Below are 16845 nucleotides of genomic sequence, written 5' to 3'. Positions count from 1 at the left end.
GACCACCTGCGTGGTAGACCCTCCAGTGAGCGATTCATGTGTTGGCCCTGAAAAGGCACCAACATTATACAGCACTATCAGAGCACTGCTGCTCTGTTTGGCTGTGGAAATGGGATAAGAGGGAAGATGCTTTGATGCTTTCTTTCCAAGTGACAGTGATGTTTAATGTGTTTTGCCAGGTCAGTCTCATCTAGGGTCAGTTTTTCACTTGAAAGATTATAATCAGGCAGGCAACAAAATCTTGTTTGTGTGGAAATGTTGGTTGTGAGTTGTGACTTGGTAGGAATGTAATGCCATGGTTTATGTTTGCTTCTAGCGAGAATCCTGTGACGGAACCGCCAAATTAAAACTCTAATTAAGCGTAATGACCGTCATTTGAACACATCGGATGCATTAGCTTAACGTCCATTGACTAGCTCACTGAATGTGTCAAATTTGATCATGGCCAGGCGATCCTGGAGCTTGCTGCTAAGCCCCTGTCGAAAACACGCCTGCTTCTTCTCATCAGTGTCTACATGGTACCTCGCATACTGTGATAAAGTGTTGAAGACCTGGGAGTACTGTAGTACACTGTTATTGTCCTGCTTCAGGGCCAAGAACTCCGTGAGTTTTCTTCTTATCACCCCTGCTGGCATGTGATGTGCCCTAAATGCTTCTTTAAATCGGGCCCAGGTGAACCGAGTGTCCGCCGGGAACATGGCCACGTGATTCTCCCACCATGTGCGCGCGGGGCCCCTCAACTGCTGGGCTGCCAATCCTGCTTTATCCCCATCGTTGTATGGGTGCAGGGTAAACTTGGACTCAATAGTCCGAAGCCAGTTGTCCGCATCCAATGGTTCATCCGCCTTATGGAAGAGCGGTGGCTGAGTAGCCAGAAACTCCGGATATCCAGGAGCAGGGGGCTGGTGGTGATGTTCGTGCCGCTGTGCCCTGCCCTGCTCCACAATCTCCCGGAGGAGTGCCGTCTGCTTATCGCGTCCGGTGAGCATGTCCGCAATGGCCTGGACCAAATTAGGAGGGTTCGGTGGTCCAGCCATTCTGTATTCAACCATGATTAGATTAGTCCCATGATTCTGATTACAAAACAATCAACCATGAAGAATGCAGGAAGCATAAATTAAATAAAAAAGCCGGAAATTTTTGTATCCAAATCCGGACTGTCCGGATTCTCATCCGGAATATCCGGACACCCCACCCGAACTATCCGGACCTATGTCCGGAGTATCCGGTTACACTCGTGATGTTTCACACCGCCCTCAAAATGCAAGAATCTTTTTAAATCAATGAATGGCATGATGCACAATGCATGATCGTCCTACGATAATTCTCTCATCTCCAAAACCAACAATCTAGCCACAACCCTAACATTAACCATATATAAGGCAATTACAAATAATCCCGCCCACACTACTAATTAACCTTTTATCTTAAGTTGAAATTCGTTTTTAAGTCATAAAAACCTCAAAATTAGTCATGCTCGTATCACCCCCAGTGTGTTTCGGCTCTGATACCAGCTGTGACGGAACCGTCAAATTAAACTCCAATTAAGCGTAATGGCCGTCATTTGAACACATCGGGCGCATTAGCTTAACGGCTTAATTTGTCGATCCTTTCTCAACCCACAGTCCGATTGAAACAACACCGGTAGTCTCACACGAAGGTGAGCGCAGATGGTACGAGCACCACATAATACTTAAAAATACAAACACCATATGCTATGAAACATTTAAATTACAAACCGAGTTTGAAATACATAATAATATACAAGTGTGTCTGCCATTTATACAAAATATGATAAACATGGAATCTACCCACTACAATATATAAGATCGGGAATGAATTACACACTTAGCCCACGAGTGTGCAACCCGGCTAACTCCTAGCCTAGGGGTCGCGATCCACCACTTCCCACCCCTCTGCATCTCTGCGGATAAACTTAACACAGCAGGGGCAGAAATCAACGTCCGAATGCCCTGAAATAAAAAAATGTGGTGGCAACAAACCCTGAGCAACTAATACTCAGCAAGACTTACCCGACCAGTGGGTATAACTTAGCCCACATATCTAGACATGCAATGCTTTCTGGCTGGTGGTTAATTTTGCAGAAAAAGCTTCTAAAATGAGTCCTTATTTTTTTTCCATTTTTAGCTCCAAATTCTATATGCTAAAATCATCAACTAGTATTTGCACGTGCTAAGCAATCGTAACAAACATAGAGTAATAATTCATGATAATCATTTTCAATCATCACTTAAATTCTATATAGCATTACTACGATGCGGTGCTGCGATCAAGGTGCTCATATCTGACGGCGAATCGATCCGCTTTTACCTTGCAAGGTGGACCTAACCAACACGGCACGCAAAAGCCCCGTCGGACCCCACGCACCAACCTTTCTCCTCCCTGTCTCGAACTACAGAACCGCCCCACCTGCATATAGTCAGCCGAGCCCTACGAGAGACCACCAAAAGTAAACATATGCATCCCAATTCTCCGCGACCACTCGACTCGCCCTAAGGGGTGGGTAGAAGTTCTGTACTTTCGAAGCAAGGCAGTACTCGGCTTACCGATTTTGACTACCTCCTACTCCCGGCATGCGGCTAGTACAATTCAAATTCGATCACAGGGCCAGACAACAAACGGTCCTTAACCGACATAGACGGGGCTAGCCTTTCCCCGCCCGGTCTCCAATTTCTTTTCCTTCTCCAACCTATTTCAATATTCCATATACTCAAAATAACGAGATATCCTATATCTCGCGAGTGACCAGAAATCACTCGACTTCTACCGAGATCTTATTAAGCATATCATTTCTATCGTCCTATACATACTAGTATAACTCCAGGGAACCTAGGGATCATGCAACTAGAGTTCCAAACAATTTCTAAACCTAATGCACAAGTAATAGAAATATATATATGTGTCATAAATTTGAAATAATAGGCCATGCACCGGGGCTTGCCTTTGGGTTGCTGCTGGGTACTGGGGTGAACTGGGCCTTGGGCCGGGTTCTCACGCCTCTCCTCCTGCTGGGCCTGCTCCAGCAGCTCCGGTGGCTCCGCAACCACCTCGTACACGACCTCCTCGGCTGCGGTTTCTACACGTATGCAATTGCCATGAGAAATGCATAAATGGGTTGCAACCTTAAAATAGCCAATGACTAGATGCAACTACTAGTAATTTACACAAAACTTGCACTCCCTGGCCCAAAATATTCCCCAAAAATCCGGAGTATCCGGACTCCCAAGTCCGGAGTTTCCGGGCCTATACCCGTAGTTTTCCCCGGAGTGTTCCAAGTCCGGAGTATCCGGGCTTATACCCGGAGTTTCCCCCGGAGTGTTCCAAATTCGGAGTATCCGGGCTTATACCCGGGGTCTCAGGGCTTCACACCATTTTCGCCCCAAAAACTAAAATCTTGATTTTGGCAAAACCAACCCACAAAATTTGAAACCCTTTCAGATCCTGGTAGAGCGACTCATATAGAGATGATTGACCCAAAGAAAATCACTTAAAACACTTCAGAACGATCGATAATGTTAGCCCTAGCTTGAGTACCTTGCACAAGTTGAAAATGAAGCCACCCCAAGGAGGAATGAATGGAAAGGATGATTTCCACGCCGATAGAAGTTCCCTTAGCCTTGGAATCAACTTGAACTGGAAGATCTTGGGGTCTAGGGCTTAGGGAGGAAGGAGGGCTCGTGAGGGAGAGAGGGGGCTGAAGGAGGGCTCGTGAGGGAGAGAGAGAGGGCTGAAGTGAACGGTGTTTTAACATATGGGAACAATCAGAAGGCTAAAAACACGTGATATGGAGTTTCAGGTCCGGACTATCCGGAATAAAATCCGGAGTATCCGGGTCCACCCGACTCCAGAAAATAAATTTGAGTTTTGATTCGATTTGCGACGAAACGAATTACTTGCTAAGTATCTAGTTAATTCCAAGTTTAACACTAGAGTGTTACAAATCCAAAACGGCAACATCACCTTATCAGACTTTCAGATTCCGATAAATTTTAGTTTTGTTGTTTATTTGTTCAACTAATAAACACGCTTAGGAAAAACTAGTATATTGTTTGGGCAATACATGGAGTAGACCCAAGCCCTGATACAAGAAACCAAGACAGAGCCGTAGCGTAGGGATGGCAATGGGTACAAACTCGTTGGGTTTACTCATCTCAAACCCGAACCCGTGAACAAAAACTAAACCCATTAAGAAATCCGTGATCTGTCACGGGCACAATTTTGTACCCAAACCCGTGCCCGCTTGGGGTTTCGGGCGACCCGCGAGTCGCCCGTGCCCGACAGCACCAATGGGGCGGAGGCCGAGCCGAGGAGCCGCCAGGCATGAAGACCGGGCTTGCGTACAAGCGGTGAGGACGGCACGGCAGCGAGCACGTGCGGCCTGGCGAGCGAGCAAGGACGAGCATGCGCGGCCGGTCGGCGAAGAGAGCGCGCGGCCGCTGGGCACTTGCAGTAGAGGCCGCGGCCGGCAGGCGGTTGCGCGTCCTCGGGTCGTGCGCGCGGTACTGCAAGAGGACGAGTTGGGCTGCGTGAGCTGCATGATTGCCTCCTGCGTGCAGCATGCGAGCGAGGCAGGCCACCGCACCACCGCCGGCTACCGCAAGGGGCCTAGGCGCCTGGCTGCCTGGAGGCTGGGGCGTGTCGCGTGCGGCTGCTAGCTGCTAGCTGGGGTGGGATGAAAGGATTAGGTTTAGGGTTTGGAGTGGAGGTGGCTTATATACTATCTATATTGGGCTGGGCTATTTGGACTATTTTGGGCTGGAAGATAAGCTAATTTGACTATTGGCCCGGGTAAAAAATATTCATGGGTTTATGGGTTCGAGTTTTATGTTCCCAAACTCATGCCCGCAAACCCGACGGGTCTAACTTTTTGTCCATTAGCAGACCCACGGGTCGAGAAATTGATCCAGACCTGTGCCCTAATGGAATAAAAACTCATCGGATTTCGGGTACCCATTGCCATCCCTACCGTAGCGTAACCCATTCATGAGCTTAGCCCACTAGGCACAGTGATAACAATCCTGGGCCTGATAAGCCTGGTATTGACATTTCAAAGACGTCATGGGCACAAAGCGTTCGGTTTCAGCCCAAACTAACGTATCTAAAATTTATGTAGAACTCTGTCCCTTGACTGGACAATAGCCAAGTTTTGGCAAGTGCATGCCTTGGATCGCCAAACTAGTGGACTTTTATTTTTTTTGGGTCAAATTTGGGTGGAGCCAACATGAACACAGATCAAATAAGTGGAGTAAAAGCTGCGAAATTTTGTCAGCAAGCTGGAACACGTAGATTCAGAGAGGCAGACCAACCATCAAATGTGTGCTCAAATAGGGGTAAGAACTAAATTCTGTGTTGACTGAAACATGACACTGAACATTGAACAGGTGCTAGCCTCGTCGGTTTTCACTTTTCACTATGATAATATGGTCTATTGACCGACGCACTGGACTGAGGTGCACAACGTACTGCAGAACTACATGGATGGATCAATTGAAGCAAGGGCAGATAGGTCCCTTGGACAAGCCAAGGCGAACCTCCATTCCATGGTGCAAGTCAGGTTGACGGAAACTGTCAGAATCTTGAGGCACTGCAAGCCAAGAGAAGAAAATTAGCACAACTTGACAAAACATATCTGGTGGTACAAAGAAAGCCCAGCAGGAAAAGTTTCAGTGCAGAACTTTAAGAATTTGAAGCTGAAACCAATACATGGATTGATGAAAGTGCTAAGCACAAATAAAATGCATGGCTGCACATATTATAACTACTCAGAGATAGCAGAGCAATTCGAACTAAAAAGACATGAGCTCAGACCATTGACTGTCACAAGTACGCAACACTTTTCTAGTAAATTAAATAACAAAAACAACCCAGGTATATAATTACACATCATATAAATGCAATCCTATTAAACTGATGACCTCTACAAGATATCCAACAACTTAAAGTAGATGGAACCATGAAATTTTATTAAGCTATAAACATTTTGGTAACTCTTGATTTTCCAATAACTCCTAACTTCCATCCAAATCACATCAATTAGCATTGTCTGAGTGAGTTTTACTAAGAACAAAGAAACTACTGCTACTAGCCTACTATCAAGATTAAAAAGTAAAATAAAATATACCAGTGTTCCCCAAGTCTGACTAAGAATATTAACAAGGTAGTCGTAGGCTATTGCAAAATGCTTGGATGAACATGCAAAACAACAGGAAGTTGGCTGATTGAAAACAAAGGATAGAATTTCTTACTGTTAAGATAATCTTCAAATCCAAAATCATCCAGGGAACCTGTCAGTGCCTCATATCCAAGCATAGATGATGGCAAAGCACCAGGGGGCCTTTGGAACCTGTCATCACAGATGTCCATCAGCGCATGCCAATCATAAAAAAAAAATATAAGATAAAAAAAACTAAAGATATGCATAATATCATTGGAAGGACACCTGCATAAACAAAATAAAAGGTTTCCTCCTATATCATGCTTCATTCCTTTTTTGTCAACGAATCATTGGTGTTAAGGGCAAGGTTTTAAAAAACGCTAGACGCTAGGTGAACGCTAGCCTATGGTTTAGAGATTTTTGTGGTTAAACGTAGATTAAACGTCTTTTGTGATTAAACGACACTGTGATTAAACGCAATGCTAGGCCAAAGTTTAGAGTTTAATCAAGATTAAACGTAGTTTTAAAACGTTTTTTAAAACAGGGGTTAAGGGACAGATGAGAAAAATGTTCAGATACGATTGCCCAATTAAGTATAGAAAGGTCCAGGTCCAGGCATTTCCAATGATCCATTCAGAGACAAATAGCAAACCAAATGTGATATCAGAATCGTGCGTATTTTATATGTCAAAAAGCAGTGCATACCAAACTAAGTCTATCGGAAAGCCTCAAAATTGATATAAGAATTTAATAACATTACTTACATTAATACACTAAGGCTTTTAGATGCATAGGGGAAAAACAATTTTAGACGATGCCCAAGCATGCAGTAAAACAAGTTCAGCAATACAAGCAGCCAAGCAGTGAAGCAGGCAAAAACAAAAGAAAATTGCTAATCAGCTGTTAGCAGGATGGAGCTTCAACATTGACAAACAGGGCATCCACACTGCCACAATAAAAAAATTAAAATCATTCCACTATTGACTGATATATACACAAACAACCAAATTTTAGGTACAATCAACCCTGCATTAGCATCAAGGATACAGCACCCAACAAGGGCAATGGAATCACAGATATGCAAAATGTTAACAGCCTTCTAGTCAGATGTCAAAACCATGTAGACAAGCCTGACTTATAAACAAGGAACCTCTGCACTTAGTCACCCAAACTTCCATTGGCACGGTTAATTCTAGCAGACAGACTCGAAACCACTATACACTTTTCTAATGCTCGCATCACCTACTACAAACTCGAAGCTCGAAAGAATTGATGGAGGTAACAAAAAATATTCGGGGGAAACTGCAAGGGGCATTGAAGGACCTGGAGAGGATTTGGGCATCGAGATCCTTGCGGATGTTGAAGGCGGATCCGTAGATGGCCTCCGTCCCGAACTTTTTCTTGTCCGCCCAGAATTTGGCCTCCTGTGAGGGAGCGCGTGCCCCCAGACACCGAGACTCAGCGTTAGGGTTTCGACGGCACGGAAAAGTAAAGGAAAACAGAGGAGAGAGGTGGGTTCGTACCGACTGGATGGTGGACTGGAGCGGGTGCGGCGGAGCGAGGTCGGCCTTGACGCCGGCGTTGATGCCGAAGCGGAGGGCGTCGTGGGTCTCGCTGATCTCCCTCTTCATGCCGCCGCTCGCCATCGTCGCTGCTGCTGCTTCGCTCTCGTTCCGCTGCTGCTGCTCGTTTCTTTCTTTGCGGGGAAGAAAGGCCTTACGCCCTTGAGTCTGGGCTTGATGATATACAGCTCTTCGCTTCTGACTATTCTAACCTTGTTGGGCCGGCCCAACTATTATATCTGTTCCTCGGTCGGTGTAATCAGATTCCAGCTCGGAATACAAATTCGACATAGAATTATATCGCTATGGCAAAGTAGTAGAAGTATTTATTTTCCCAATCAGAACAAATATAAACATGCTTTAAATTTGAACATCTCTAGTTACCGTTCGCCGTTGGGACATCTTGATCGGCAGACGGTCTGGGCTGTGAGGGTAGACAGTCCACCAGCTAACGTTCAAACGGGTAGCTAACGTTCAAATGAAACAAGAAAGAGAGATTTTCAGGCTGGAAATAAGGTGCTAAAAGTTTCTGCGGCAGATGGTTGCACGGCACAAGGATCTGATTCTGAAGACAGGTTGTCAAAAAAAAAAGAAATTGTGCAAAAGTAAAAAAACGACATGTTTGCTATCAAGTGAAACATTTGCAGACCATGTATCATCTATAATATACTTGCAGCCAAATAGAAAAAGTAGCTTTGACAAAGAATCATCTCATATACACATCTACACAAGAGAAGGGATAGGGGAAACTAGATTGATTTCATTACTTGATCTTCCAATTACACGGATTTCATATTTATAAGACAAGCTACAACTCCCAACTAACATTGAGTAAATAAAACTCCTAACAAGCCAACTCTAGCTGTCTGACCCCCTCTAGCAAACCACAAAGCAAATTCTATCTGGACACCAGAGCTTGATCAAGTCTCCTTTTCTGCTGCCGAAGTCTTTTGGTGGTATGAAAATTGGCCATCATGTCTGATGCCGAAGTGATGATGTACAGATCTCCATTTCTGCTGCCTAAGTCTGTGCGAGCACCATCAAGTCCGCTGCAGAAGAGATGACTCTTAGACCAGAAAACTCAGTAAAATAAAAAATATATTCTACATGAGTGCAGATAAAAAAACAGGAAAGAAACTTATCTGTAGGAAAAAGATTATGACATCAGCCTGCGGCGGCAACATTTCCTGAGGAAAACAAAAGGTTGAACATTAGTACGTGCATTGTGTGGAATAAAGATGCTACAAGGATAACAATAAAAAGATTAATTCGGTCACAAAATATGAGTGCAATATACACAAGAACTGGCACTGTAAAAGCCATGAAACTAACACCGGAAGCCATGCATTTTAGAGATGTAACATGGCCAAAAGTTTTTTTTACCTTTTCAATTTTTTTTCTATTTGGTTAAGTACAGAACACAGCTAATAGGTGTATTTTCTATCACTATCAGGCAAGCTGGGCTGAATAGTGGTCACAGTGTAGAAGAAGATGAATACAGATACTTGCAGGCAATGAATTTTAGTGAACCAGTATAAAAAATCTCATGATACAGCAAATGCATTAGGCATAGCCTGTGAAGAAGCATATGTTAAATTTCACGGTAATATAAGTAGCTACTTTATTAGCATATGTTAAATTTCACGGTAATAAAAGTAGCTAACTTATTATAACCAACCCACTAAGGCAGCAATTGAGAGAGAAAAACTAAATAGAGGCACTGGATAGTGCTTCACAGTGGGAGCCTAAAAGTTGGAACTACAGACCCTGTGAGCAACTGGATGAGATAGACAAGTTCCAACATTCAAACAACATATTGTACGATTCACATAATCCAATTATCCCTAAAGACTTATGAAATCAACCATTCCCTGAGTGTCAAATCAACAGAAATCGGTTGGGTTTGGGTATAACCTATAGCCAAAACAATATACAGTGGCACCCAATCATGTACCCGCGACGAACAAAGAACAATGTCAATCTAATAATGCTCTTTGGGAACTGTGTGAGGTAAACAAACTCATCCGCAAAAAAAAAAATCTCAGTGCATAACAGAGGGTCACCATAGGATGGAAAGCCAAAACTTTCACCGATCGAACAAGAGGGCTAACACTCCAATCACCAAATTTATCGAGCAAATCCAGTCATTCTGGCCCAAATCAGATCAAATCTACCACATCAGAATTGGATGACAAAACATCAAATCACACGCAGCCAAAAAGTTCATCAATCAAACGTTTAACACCAAGCTTTCAAGGCACCTCCTCAACAACATCCGTTCCCCAAGACCCCAGAGACCCTACTACGGAAAGTCTAGAATTCTAACAGATTCACAGAGTTCAGAGAAAAGAGAACTCCTACCTGAACACTAAGTAAGCATAGTAAACATGGACTCTACGAATTCAGTAGAAGTGATTAGCTAACTGACCTTATTGACGACGCTCCCGTGGAGTCTGGACGGCTGGCAATCAAGCCGCCCAGAGAAAGAATGGGCACATTGGCCCCAGCGGTGTCCAGTTCCCGCAGCTGAAGAAGTAGCGCCCTTGCATTGGGCCCGGCGTCGTCACCACGTCGCCTCTGACGGCCACGCCGCAATAGCAGCAGCAGTCAGTAGCAGCAGCGCCACCGACGCACCAGCGGAAATTGTGATTCGCTGGCGAGAGTTGCTGCTGAAGTTGTAGCTCAGGCTCCGGTGGCGGTGGCGGCACCAGAGAGCCGGTAATGGAGATGGGGACACCCCGCCGCATCAGCTCGGCGAGGAGGAACGCTGTATTCCGCGCATCGTCGAGCCCGCAGTGGAGGCGGCCGCTCCACTTCAGACCCGCCTCCCTGACCGCCTCCTGAAGGTTGCGCCGCCCAGCGCCGAACGCGGCCTCGAAGGGGATGCGAAGGTTGATCCATCTGTCGAAATAAGCAGGCTTTGCGAGTCCCTTGAAGCGGCATTCTGACTCTAGCATTGTATGGCAATCCCAATCGCCCCAGGTAACGACGGCGAGGCGGTTCTTGGCTGCGCCCGCCGCCGCCAGCCACGCGTCGTGCATGGCCAGCGCCGTCGCGAGATCTACGCCGCCGTCGACCTGCTCCTGCTGGATTCCCGTCAGCTCAGAGCAGAACGCGGTCTGGCGCGGGTGGTGGCGCGGCTTCACGTAGGTCCGGAAGGAGGCGACGAGGCCGCCGGTGGCGGCGTCGACGAGGACCGCAGGAAATTCGATGATTTCCTGCGGGTAGATCTTGCAATTCTTTTCGCAGGTCGCCTCGAAGTCGATCACGACAAAGTGGTGCGGGAGCTCAGCTGCTGCGACGCCGGATCTGCAGGTTGGAGCGGTGCGGCGGGGGAGAGGCAGAGCATCGCTTGTTGCGTCGAGATTGCGTGAGAGCCTGAGCGCAATTGAAGGAGGATTTGTTTAGCGTGAGATTTGAGAATTAGGGCCCGAGGAACAGTATTTAAGATGTATAATAATGGCGGCGGCATGGCGGTGGAGGAGGAACGGCGGTGGCGTACGGATGACGCCAACAGTCTTCGATTGCGAGCGGCGGGTGGCATCCACGCACGTGCGGATTTAAAAAAATGCGTTAATTTAACTACATCCTCCACAAATCATTCTAGAATTCAAAATTTATTTAAAAATAAATTATTTTTCTCTATTTAAAAATCACATATATATAAAAAATTTATTACCATCAAATATGGGTATAAATAGATGCAAATATGGTTATTTTATCTTCTTCTTAATTTATCCTTAAATTTGTAGAATAATTTGTATTTAGGACGGAGGGATACACTTATTTGATAATTTGAAGGAAACTTTTCCTCACTTTGTAGGCAGCAGATTTCTGAGACACTGAGGACGACGTAAAGCTCTTGACAGCTGTCTCAAAGAAATAAAGAACCTAACTGCTGCAATTGCTTAGCCTTATCCAGGTAAACTATAAGAACTATTTATGCTTACACATCACGGGGGCAGAATTCACTACTTTTGGTTGTCTCGGACTGTGTCTATGTGGTTATGATAAGGGAATGTCAATTTCTAATTGGGCTTCCTTATGGAAGATTTCCGCTTCTGTTAGATACGACCTTCGCTAAACAATTTCTAATCGTTGGTGTCATATCTACCCGGCAAAATCTTTAATTAAGCTATGGGGAGAATGGAGAAGTCTTGCTTTTCTAAAAGTAAAGACGAAGACACAGTGAGCTTTTCAATGTAACAGTAAACTATCATCGATTTTGCACCTTGGAATTCTTCTCTGTTGTTATGGAGTGGTGTTGTATTTTTGTAAGTTGTTGTAAAAGTTTTGGAATTTTATGAGATATTCATTTTAATTTTTAGGTAACCAAGAAAGTTCGCATCTGTTTTTCTATACTATAAATATAAAAAACAACTGAAAATTTTTCTCACCCATATCGGGTCTGCTGTACCCCTCGCGCAGGATCTATGTGTAAGAGTCAAGGGAGGTGAAAAGGGTGCAGATCTATAAAAATTGGCATTTAGAAAATGTTTATGCCTAAAATGATTTATTTTTCTCATCACAGTATATATTCTACCCATCGACACTTCCCTGATTTGTTGGCAGGCACAAATCGTTGCAACAGCAACCTCTAGAGTCCAGTCGTCCAGTCACAGGAATCGACACGTATGATTATTGTTATGCAAACTGCAAAGGGCAAGGTAACTTCTTAGAGCATCTCTAACAATTTGTTAAATTTTATGCTAAGTAAAAAAAAACATCTCTTCGATAGTTTGGCATAATTGATTTGACAAAATAAGCAGTTGAACCCGAAAGTCTTATTTTTTTACTTATATTTTTTACAAGATTTGTCGGTCCCGTGCGAATCTTATGTGCTATCTATCTAAAAAAAATATTCAGCCGTAGAGGTATGGCGGTCTGCTACTGTTAGAGCATCTCCAACAGCCTCTTTATCCCATCTTCTATCTGTAAAAAAAGAGAAGGAGATGGAAAATGGGACAAAAACTCCTTTCCAACGGCTTCTCCATCCGCCCCCCTTCTCTATCTCGTTTTGCATATGGGCGTCGCCATCCTCCAAAGATGGAGGACTGCTCCCGTTCGGCAAATGCCCGACAATCGCGAATCCTCTCCCCCCGCGCACGACTCCGGGCCTCCTCCACCGCGCCGCCGGGCTCCTCCCCGCCGGGCTGCCGCCGAGGCTCCTCCCCACCGCTGAGCTCCTCCCCGCCGGGCCGCCGCCGAGCTCCTCCCCGCCAGGCCGCCGCCGAAGCACCTCCCCACCGCCGAGCTCCTCCCTGCTAGGCCGCCGCCGAAGCACCTCCCCGCCGGGCCGTGCGTGAAGCTGCTCCCCGCTGCTCCCGCTCGGACCCCTCAGCCGCCCCCTCCGTGCGGCACCAAAGCAAGGGAGGCGGCGGGCTGCGTGGAGGCGCAGGACGTTGGGTGGCTGGGAGGCAGGGCGCAGGGCGGCGGGGACGCGGCGGCGCCGGCGCCGGCGGGCTTCGTCCTCCATGGTCGTGGCTCCGGTATGGAGATGGTGACGGAGCGGGCCCACTTGTCAGTGGGTCAGCGGGAGGAGGGGATGGAATGGAGGAGTGGGGGATGGATAAGCTCTTGGAATTGACTTCAATTTGGAGGGTGAATCTTGGCTAAATGGTTATGTAAATGTGATTATAGAGGATGGAATTTACATAAACTGTTGGAGATGCTCTTATACTGTTCGCCTATTCAGCTTTGTCGTTTGCCCCTCCCAGCTTCCTGTGAAAAAGAAAGAGGAAAAAAACCGGTTCCTTCCCTGCTGACTGACCGGGTCCAGGAGCATCGACGCCCCTCTCGCCCTCTCGGCCTCCCGGCACCCTGCGTGCCACCTCGCCCTGCCTCCGGCACTCCCTACCGCGTCGCTCGCTTCGCACCTGGCCCTGCATCCACGGCCGTCGGGTTCGCCGCAGGGGCCACAGCGCGCGGGTGAGGGAGAATGCGCGCTGGATGTGCGATGAAGCACAGCGCTCAAATATGCGCGTGGAGCACATTTTTTAGTAATTTGGCAAAAGATGGTAGGTAGGATGTCAAATTATTGAAGACGTGTTTTTATCTTTTTTTTATACAAAAATTAAAGGCTGCAAATCCAATATGCCAAACTCTTGGAGATCGTCTAGCCTGCCTATTAGCGTGCTAGCCTCCACGTAAACGAAGTGTCTACTGAGCTTTGGCAGCCTGCATACTGCTGCCTGATAGAAGACGACAAGGACAAGCTAGACTGCCAGAGTCAAGTGAATATTTTACCGGGGTCGTAACTGGTAAAAAAATACATGATACAGGAAATTATCGTGAGGTCGTCGGGTCGGCCGACTCCGAGAACTACACATAGCTTCGCCTTCGCCCCTAGGCTAGGACGAGAGACGGGCCAAGGGGAGCCAGTGGGCGACCGGGGCGGTTCTTGATTTATTAATATCAGGTTAATTTAGAAAGTGGGATTGTCTACGATTTTTTTCTTCATTGTATCACGTGCGTGTCGCACGTGCCTATCCTCTAGAATCGCATTAAAAAAAATCAAACTTTCTAGAGCTGAAGAGTCACCATTTGTCAGGAACCTGGAACAATTTTTTTCTCCAATTGTTCCCATGAGCTAATGGAATTAGGTGCCGATGATGAAAACTATGAAAAAATGACTCCAGTTAAGATAAAGAAAATAAGCGCACTTTCAATTCGCTTATAGAACCAGCTTCTCCTAATTGGGTAAGATATTAACTAATATGCTCAAAAATACTTTTATTATCTTCCCTACTGAATTTAACAAACTCAGGCAACCTAAAACAAGCCGGATATGAAATCAAATCAAAAGAAGTAGGATACAGTTTTTTGATATGCACGAGTTTTACCTTTAACATCCACTCCATGATTTTCTCTAAGCAAATTTGCCAAATCATTCTTATACTCAGCAAGTATTTTATCAAAATTACTTGAAGAATTTGAATGTGTGGATGTCGATACATCGTGCTGGTTTGGAGCAGCATGGCTGTAAGGACCGGTCAGACCTGTTGCTGGAACCGATCGGACCGATTGGGTTGAACCGGTCTAACCGGACTGAGGAGTCGGGCCGACCAGTCTCTGCCGATTCTACCATCGTTGCACATATCGATCAAACATCTCATCTGAAATATGACCGATAGGCTCTATAGTACTCCCTGGAGGTACAGGTGTGTGTGCGGAGGTATAGCAAGTTCATTCGTTCGGCTAAGGTTGGCCGAACTAGGGATGCTCATAATAGGGTAAGTGTATGTAGGTTGAGCCCCTTGTTACATTGGTGGGTGTTACTGTTTGACTACTAAAATAATGCATTGGCATTTCATACTGTGGTTGACGCACATGTGATGCTGCCGGTGGTTGAGAAACGTGAACTTCAGAAGTAGCAATAGTAGAAACAGATGAGGATTCATTGGCTACCTCTATTTTTTTTACCAGCAGCTACTCTTTGTTCAGAGCTAAGCCAATTAACCCAATGAACATCCCGCTCAGCTAATAATGTCTTAACTTTTTCGAGAGTAACACTAGAAGATGAGTCACTCACATTGAATGTTACCTCGGTAGATGCATCTGAAGAAGCAAAGTCGATCTCCTTGATCTTGGTGACTTTGCCCCATCGATCGACTTTGATGCTTGCAAGCTCTGCCTTCAAATCTTCTTCATCACACTTCTTCTTGTGCTCCTCCAGCATCTGGCGAATGTCTTCAGGAAGATAATCGACCATCGCTTCGATGATGTTGTCCTTGTCAAGCTCAGTAGTGGAGCTCCTCTTCTTTAGGGTAGACTAGATTGGTCTCCAAGATCTTTGGTTCCCAGCGGAGTCATCAAAATTGTGTTTACACCTTTTCTGGGCCTTCACATGATTGCACTAGCACGTGCGGTGCAAGGAGGAGCTTGCTGCAGCGCCTCCTACACAAGGTACACTACTACATTTTTTTATTTTCAGAGGCGTGCATTTTTTATTTTCAGAGGTGTTTTTTGGAAAAGCCTCAGAGCTATAGTCAGTGTAAATACAATATTTTCAGAGGAATATTTGTGCACACTTCTGTTAATCAAATAAAAAATAAAAAACAATAGAGCCCCCGAGCCCATCTGGGCCCGCCGAGCCCATCTGAGCACCGCCGCTCGCGCGCGGACGCCATCCCCGGCCCGCGCGCCGGAGCACCGGATCCCGACACGCTGCTCAGCCGGGACCGCCGCCGCCGCCGCCTGCTGAGCGCGGCCGCCGCCCCGGCCCACGCGCCGGAGCACTGGATCCCGACGCGCCACTCGGCCTGGACGCCGCGCCGCCCAGGAGCCCGAGCACTGCCAGGCCGCGCCGTCCGGTCGAGGAGGAGGGGCGCCGCCCAGCCGCGCTTCCCGGTCGAGGAAGTGGCGCGCCGCCGCGGTCAAGGAGGGGGCCGGGGGGCGGATCTGGAGCCCGTGCGCCGCCCAGCCACGCCGTCCGGTCGAGGAGGAGGAGCGCCGCCCGGCCGCGCCGTCCGGTCGAGCAGGTGGCGCGCCGCCGCGGTCGAGGAGGGGGCGGGAGGACGGATCTGGAGCCCTTACGCCGCCCGGCCGCACCGTCCGGTCGAGAGGAGGAGGGGCACCGGCATGGGAGACGGAGGGTTGGCCGGCCGCCGAGCGTGAGGAGAGATTGGGAGGGGAGAAGAGAAATGAAACCCTAAATTGCTAAGTGTGCATATATATATATATATATATATATATATATATATATATATATATATATATATATATATATATATATATATATATATATATATATATATATATATATATATATATATATATATATATATGGAGCCCTCTATCGGGCCGAGTTGGTCCTGAGCGGGCTGGGTTGTTTAACTGAGGTGGACATTTTACAAATAACCGCCTCTGTTAATGGGGGTATTAACAGAGGTGGTCACGTTAAAGTTGAACGCCTCTGTTAATCGATTTTCTGAGGCGGATTTAGTAACCGCCTCAGTCAATAGGAAGTGACCGCCTCTGTTAATGATGGATATTAACAGAGGCGTTCGGCCAATATGAACACCTCAGAGGCCATTTTAAGTGCCTCGCAAAATCCAAAATTGTAGTAGTGGCAGTCAGATCGGTTGTCCGGGTAGACCAGCAAAGTCC

General features: G+C 46.5%; 2 protein-coding genes and 1 long non-coding RNA gene across 3 annotated transcripts; 1 reads left to right on the top strand and 2 right to left on the bottom strand.

Annotated features, from left to right (window-relative positions):
* Positions 1-5262: 5262 nt before the first annotated feature.
* Positions 5263-7909, bottom strand: LOC120674380 (cyclin-B1-2-like). The gene is made up of 4 exons (XM_039955560.1): positions 7699-7909; positions 7499-7599; positions 6267-6364; positions 5263-5605 (listed from the first exon to the last, which is right to left on the bottom strand). The coding sequence occupies exons 1-4, from the start codon at positions 7819-7821 to the stop codon at positions 5505-5507; spliced, it is 423 nt and encodes a 140-aa protein (XP_039811494.1). The 5' UTR covers positions 7822-7909; the 3' UTR covers positions 5263-5504.
* On the top strand, positions 6402-6971 carry LOC120674381. Its single transcript, XR_005675095.1, has 2 exons — positions 6402-6528; positions 6720-6971. It is a non-coding gene; the product is annotated as an uncharacterized LOC120674381 (long non-coding RNA).
* A 449-nt stretch (positions 7910-8358) lies between the features above and the next one.
* Positions 8359-11141, bottom strand: LOC120676398 (ERI1 exoribonuclease 2-like; the record flags this gene model as incomplete). The annotated part of the gene is made up of 2 exons (XM_039957663.1): positions 8359-8924; positions 10166-11141. A coding segment is annotated over one exon (936 nt), but the record flags the coding sequence as incomplete, so codon positions are not given.
* Between the last annotated feature and the right edge of the window lie 5704 nt (positions 11142-16845).

Source organism: Panicum virgatum, chromosome 5N (genome assembly GCF_016808335.1).
Source record: "Panicum virgatum strain AP13 chromosome 5N, P.virgatum_v5, whole genome shotgun sequence".
Classification (NCBI taxonomy): domain Eukaryota; kingdom Viridiplantae; phylum Streptophyta; class Magnoliopsida; order Poales; family Poaceae; genus Panicum; species Panicum virgatum.
This window is presented reverse-complemented; position numbering and strand designations above follow the sequence as displayed.

What these genes read in the sequence shown, in the direction of transcription:
- LOC120674380 (XM_039955560.1), bottom strand. Translation starts at nt 7,821, where the DNA reads ATGGCGAGCGGCGGCATGAAGAGGGAGATCAGCGAGACCCACGACGCC. An exon ending in TCCAGTCCACCATCCAGTCG is followed by an intron (nt 7,600 to 7,698) that starts GTACGAACCCAC and finishes GCTCCCTCACAG; the next exon opens with GAGGCCAAATTCTGGGCGGA. An exon ending in ATTTGAAGATTATCTTAACA is followed by an intron (nt 5,606 to 6,266) that starts GTAAGAAATTCT and finishes CTTGGCTTGCAG; the next exon opens with TGCCTCAAGATTCTGACAGT.